Below are 6638 nucleotides of genomic sequence, written 5' to 3'. Positions count from 1 at the left end.
GTGCCTAGGTTTCATAAAAATAGATTGTGAATAATAAAGATGTCCAATGCAAATGGTTACAAATTCACATTAAAATAATTCTATACCAATGAGGTTCCGTATTCATGAAATTTCCCCCTTGAAAGACAGAACTGAAGCATTACAAAAATGTTTTTGGCTCGTAGACTAACGTTTGTCATGTACATTAATAATATTGTTTCTTACACATAAATGACAGCTAAAAGAAAGCTAGGCAAAGATGGCTGTTTTACACATCCATGTCAGTCCCATCACTGACACATGATAAATCGCTCAATGTGGGTCACAGAACAGCATGGCATTTTAGATACCAAATGAAGGGACCTGACATCTGAAGCACAGGCTAAAGATATCTTATGCCTAAATAATTGCTTCATAGGTTTCAAAGCAGTTACCAAAGCCTCTCCCAACTTATTTTGCCCCACTAGGACTCACTGTTATGATCAATGAAGGGCATAATTTCGTTCCAAGCTGTGGACACCTGTGAAGGTTGGTAGCTTATGACTCAATTCACAGAATTATCCCTTGCCCCAAAGTAGGAATAAAGTCAGGAGAGAAAGCATTACTACATTCAAGAGGCCTCCAACACTGGACAGCATTTTACCACAGGTGTGCAGGCTTACCTGGGCACCCTTAAAACATTTCCCCATAAAGAGTTAAAGGAAAGAGATGGACATCTATAACATGGTCATGAAATTCTGAAAGAATCTACATGGTAGAAATTACAAATCTCTGCATGAAGAGATATATAATATTTTAGTTAAGACATTCTATTAACATCCAAATAACTTTCAATTCAGTTCAGCAGTCGTGCAAAAATTGAATATACTAATTAAATATTTTCACATCATTATATGGTTTACTTTTTAAAAACTCTTTACTGTTGCAAAATAAATAATACTTTTGGAGAAAGAGAGAGGATGCATGTAAATAATGCATTTTTTGACACAAAATACAAAAAAATCACAAAGACAAAAGAAATTTGGTCTGGTTGGGATGTGTTTTATATAAATAATAATTTAAAAAATATTTAATGGAAAAATGAAACGATAAAACCGAAAACCCAACAGAAAACAAAACCAAACCCAAACATCCCTGGATGGAAAGGGTTAAGTCCAACTGTACTCTAAAATTCCCTTTCACCTAGCCCGTACAGCATGCAGTTTTAATTGGACTTCTTATCATAATAATTACCATTATCCTCATCATTATTAATATTGTAATTACAATTAGCAATATCATTCTTTGACACATCGTAATGTGTGTTTTTCTTACTGTAATGAGTAACAGGAAAATAAAAAGTATTCTAAAAACAAAACTTAAAGGTCTCATAGCCATACAGTACGAGAGCTTTGTAGGAGTCCCAGGGAGATAAATGAAAGACTGAACATTGGCTTCAGTTAGCAACGTTGCTGAGCAGGACACAGCCTCTTCTGTTTCTCCTTATCCTCTCATCCTCTGTCCTCTTCTCATCACCTCTCAAAAAAAAAAAACAAAAAAAAAAAATCCACTCTGTAGTGCACTTCCTGGTATTGCATTCTTTTTTGACGAGTCCATTAAATTAGGGATTTTTTTAAAAAATAAAAAAGGTCTCTCTTCTCTCCGTTCTCTCTTAGGATATCCCAAAATCAAAGAGAAGGAAAATAAAATGAGGAACCTGTCAGGGGGCGAAGCAGAAAAAAAAAGCAGGGTTGAATCGTGTTTGTCTGGCATGAGTTACGTTACAGCTCATTGTGAGAGGTGGTCGGGTGACGCATCGGGCATATCCAGCCCCCCAGGGCTCATCTGCACAGCGTGCTTTTCATCACTGTGACAGAGCACACTGGAGGTGAGTTTCCTCACCGCTCAGGCCGGTGGCGGGGGTCTGCGTGGGCAGTTTCATACCCCAGCTGGCAGGGAGCTGCACTCTGCCCCCTCACCGTGAGGCTGGGTCTGTCCTGCCACGGCTAAACCAGCTGAGACACCCCAGACGGCGGCGTGAAACACCGCTACGCGTACGACGGAGCCGTGAGCGAGAGGCATGTCATTTTAGGGGCGAGAGTCCGCAGAGCCCCAAAAAGCGGGTTTTTAAGAAAAATAATATGCCTAGACCACAGCATTTGGACAGGCTGTGAATCATTCCTCACATAAAATACTGGAACTATCCCGGTTTCAGTCTATACAGTGGCTCTGCATTCTCTGATGTCACTGAAAAGCATGTGATCCCCCCCCCACACACCCGCTCCTCTCCACATACTCCCCCATCTCTCTTCTGATTGTGTCTGAACATACTCGATTCCAGGCACTGGAAGAATGCGTGGGTGTGGTGGGTGACTCACAGAGCATAGTGCTCAGTCTTATTAAAATTGCGACTCTTTCTTCTGTGCGTGTTTTATGGGTTTTATTGTGTTCGTCCTCTGCATAAGAATCGATTTTTTCCAGCAAGCAATTCCTACATTTTATTGCACAAAAAGGAGAGCTTTTAGAGTGCTTGGCTGTGGTCTGTTCAGCAGCTCAGCACTGGTGTGCTGGCTGGCTGCAGTGTAGCACTGTTCTGCTGCTGGGATTCAGTATGTGTGCCATCTCAGCGGCACTGCCTACAACGGATTAGCCATACCTCATTTATGACAATCAGAATAAACTAAAAGCGTCCTTCACTGTAATCAAAGGCAACAAAAAAACAACATTCTGGACAGTGTTGATGCAACACTGCTACTGGTAATTAGCAGAAAAATTAATCAAAACATGCAGCAGGCGAAAACTAGACTGGCTGAGAGGAAAATGAAGTGTGTTCATTAAATACAATGTACAAAACGTTATAAGAGCTTTCGTTTTCCCTTTAAAAGGGGGGTACTGAGGCGGGGCAAGGGGGACTTGTTAAGAGAGAACAGACACTCATGAATGAGTCATGGGGAGAGGAGCCCACATGAATGATCAGGTGAAGCTGGGGGAGTTGGGGGAAGAGAGAGGGGGAGGGAGAGAGAAAACCCTGGAAAGCTGATTAGGCTGCAGCTCTCTTCAGCCTCCCACACAGCCTCCCACACTCCAACAATTTCTACTCACTCAGCAGAGCACAATGATTCACGCTGCTGAATTCAATACATCTCTGCTTAAATAAGTAGAAATGTATACATATTTAATTACATCTCACTTTATGAGGAGAACATGCGAGCGCCATTTGGATACAAACGTGTGGGCACCCATTTCTTTGTTGTTTCCAGGCCTGATGCTTCTATCTGGGGGTGCTTTTGGTACTGGGATTCAAATCTTTAAATACCCTGTATAGACTCATGTAGGCTAGAGGAATAATGGGATTTATGCTGGGTAAAGTTCTATTTGTTGGCTCATCTGTCTTCTAAACAGCTACTCCAGACAGGTACTCGCAGAGGTCCATAGCCAAGCTGAGGAAAACACTGTGTCCTGTGTGTATGTACTGCGAGGCAAAGCCTTGGCTACCAGTACATGACCTCATACTCACCAATACAGTGTGTCAGCTGCGCTAGGGGGCGAGGGCAGGGTCACTGCTGCTTGCAGGTGGAGAGTTTGCGTATCTTGCTGGTGGTGGAGACACCTTTCCGGGAGGGGTTGGAGGAGGAGCTGGACCTGCGCTCTGACTTGGACTTGAGCTGGCCCGCCTCTGTGCCGTTCAGACACACAGGCTTGGGCACGCCCCTGCTCTGGTTCTGCCCGTTCTGCTCCTCCTCATCTTCGGGTACCTGCCCTGGGGGTACAAAGGGCAGTACAGACGTGGTTAAAATTCCAGCCAGCCCAGACAATACCAGCTCAGCCCCCTTAATGTGGACAACTGGAAAAATGGCTTGGGGTATTCAGTGCATTTAATTTAACAGCATCCATGAACTGGAAAAAAGACATCCAGACTTTAGATTCAAAGAAATCTTAAGTCTCTATTTAGAAAAAAAACAATGTTTGACAACTTTGTCAATGAAGGAAGTTTATCATTAACAGAATGACACTGAAGAAGTCGCTATTTAAGGGGAGTATGTACAAAATTAATGAAAAATTCTGAATCACCTTTTTAGTTTTTGTGAAGCCCAAAAGGCTTTGTGATGGAACAGGCAACAACAGACACTGTCAAATGTTAAAAGTCATGGACCAACGTGGTTATTCTCTTGTATGGATCCACCAAACTGAATGGCAACAGGGAGGTTTTTACATGAAAGGACTTGTTGACTCTAGCAACAATGGCAATGGTGATTGTGCTGCGATCAGCTGCAAGGAATGGCCACATGGACCTCCCTTGCAACTGTTTGTTTACAGAGCCACGGCTTCATCAAAAATGGATTCAATTTATTTCAAGAAATGAGGAAGGCATGAAGGTCAACCCTACCAGCTGGGATTGCAGTGCCCATTTCACAGGAGACTGCATTTCCAGAAACGTTTCTTTTGCACAAATCAATGGGTCGTGCAATAAAGCCTTTTTAGAAGCCAACTACTGTGCCAACCATTTACCCAGACTGTGCCCTCTGGGAAAAACAAGGAATAAACATGCAGTTGGTAAGCATCTGCACTGTGTAAAGAAGCTCACTAAATAAATGGTCACATTCATTTTCAGCAGCTAACAAGCTGTGTGCTTTACATGGTGATGCACTAAATATGCATGCAGTGTTTGTCATGTTACTATTAAAGATTACTATGCAAGTGTCAAACATTATAACTAGAGTGCAATGCACTACAATGTAATTCAAATCAACTTGGTAACAGTGACATCACATGTAGCCTTCTTGATATTTATCATAGTTTCACAGCAAGCACTAATAAGCTCCATACTCAATCATCACTGTAAAAAGGTTTGTAGGCATTAGTCATAAAAATGATGGACATATGTACACAAATTAAACATGCAAACACATGCCATGTATGTCAATATTTTAGTATTGACATTAAAATCTTTTTTAAAAATGCTATTACATTAAGATACTGATGACGCCTCGAATGCTGAAAGTAACTTTTATTTCCCTTTTTAACAAGTTTTTCCATTTTTCATCTTTCCTCATAATCAGGATCTCAGTGTGATCAAGTCTGTGATATAGGGCTATTAGCAATCCTGGTCGTTATGTAGGTGTTGATGGACTTGTCCATGAGGAACAGTGATGACTAACCAGGACCTCCCCCTCAAGTATTCTCCCTACACAAGTGGAGTGACAGATCATGGTCATATTTCAAAAGTAGTTTCTGATGGCTTTACTTTTAACTAGGGTAAAAACTGAGTGACCGCATTATTTTACCTTATGCTGGAAAAAAAATAACATTTAACATTTGTATTTACCCAGCAGCAGGTATTAAGACTGTGGTCTGTGGCTATGGTCATTCCAGGCCCTCCCTAGTATCTCAGCCCTACCTTATTCCTTATAAACAGGAAAGGATAAAAAATGACCACTTCAAAAAGTCCCTCTCACACAGTCACAGACAGAAGCAAATGGCCACCGGATTACCACGTTTGGAGAAAACATCTGAAAGATTAAAAAGATTAGCACTTTCAGCTGAGAGGAGCTAAAAAAATACACCCAGTGCTGGAAAACAGCTACTTAGAAAGAATACCAATTGACTTCTTTCAAAATGACTTCTTTTTAGTAATCAGAACCTGTGTTTCCAATGATCAAATTCATAGATCCTGTACTTAAGAGTGAGATCCTCATATCTTGATGCTTTTGTTGCCAAATGCTTGGAAAGAATTTCATGAAATGTCAGAATGAGTTACCCGTCTAGTCCAGTACAAACTGTGCACATTCTGCTTATGTTCAATCTGCATTCCAGATTGCTAGCTCAGGTCTGACGACAGTCTATTGTTAGGCAGTACATCGGTTAAAAAACCCATTCACATATTTTTATTTTAAAACCACTCCTGCATGAGACCTCACAATACCCGTACTGCATGCTCACTGACCCAGAAATTCCCGAGATGTGTGGAAAGCCAGGAAGAGGAAAAATACTATATTCACAACATACCCCATTGGCTCTGGGAGTGGTCCAACAGGGAGCAAACAAAGTGTGTGACCATGGTTACTTCACTGTCTGCTGTGATTCAGCAGGCTAACCAGTGTTTAACCACACAAACACTGAAATTTCTTTTCTTCAGTTCCATCTAGGGATCTGATTCTGCCATCACTGCTGTTCATCTGTTCAATACAGTTTCAGACAATAATAATTGATAAGGGAGAGAAAGAGACCAGTGAGAATTACTCAGTAGGAGTAATGCTAACCGCACACCGTCACATTAGCTGACGTCCAAACCCAACCAGCACCAGCCAGGTGCATCTTCCTACACATCTGACCGATTACTGAGTGCATCACCACAGGCTCAGGGGGAGCAGAGAGACATGCCATTTCCTTCCTCTCACTTCACTAGGTGAGTCAATACAAATGGAACTGCAGATCTGAGCAGCATCATACACCTGGATGCTACAGGCATGTTTATACCATAAACAGAAATTCCAATATAAGGATGGAATCTAATGCAGGACACACCCATTTCTATGGAGTAAGCAATTTAACCGCATACGTTAGGATTCAAACTTTTATTTATACAGCGCTAGAGTCTCCCCAGCACAAATAATCAATTCCCGAATCCAGTGAATTGTGGAGGTTCTTATAATCAGATGAGTGAGGGTGATCGGCTAAAG

At 41.6% G+C, this 6638-nt stretch overlaps 1 protein-coding gene across 1 annotated transcript in view; it reads right to left on the bottom strand.

The window, feature by feature from the left end:
- Positions 1 to 1077: 1077 nt before the first annotated feature.
- Positions 1078 to 6638, bottom strand: part of stk11 (serine/threonine kinase 11) — a 46183-nt gene continuing 40622 nt past the window's right edge. Inside the window, exons 10-11 of the mRNA XM_036522784.1 lie at positions 3476 to 3718; positions 1078 to 1675 (exon numbers count right to left, since the gene is read on the bottom strand). Of these exons, the coding sequence (XP_036378677.1) occupies positions 3516 to 3718 (203 nt within the window). The 3' untranslated portion in view covers positions 1078 to 1675; positions 3476 to 3515. The remainder of the gene's footprint in view (positions 1676 to 3475; positions 3719 to 6638) is intronic.

The sequence above is a fragment of the Megalops cyprinoides genome, chromosome 2 (genome assembly GCF_013368585.1).
Source record: "Megalops cyprinoides isolate fMegCyp1 chromosome 2, fMegCyp1.pri, whole genome shotgun sequence".
Classification (NCBI taxonomy): Eukaryota; Metazoa; Chordata; class Actinopteri; order Elopiformes; family Megalopidae; genus Megalops; species Megalops cyprinoides.
Note: the sequence above shows the minus strand (reverse complement) of the source record. Positions and strands in the feature narration are given on the sequence as shown.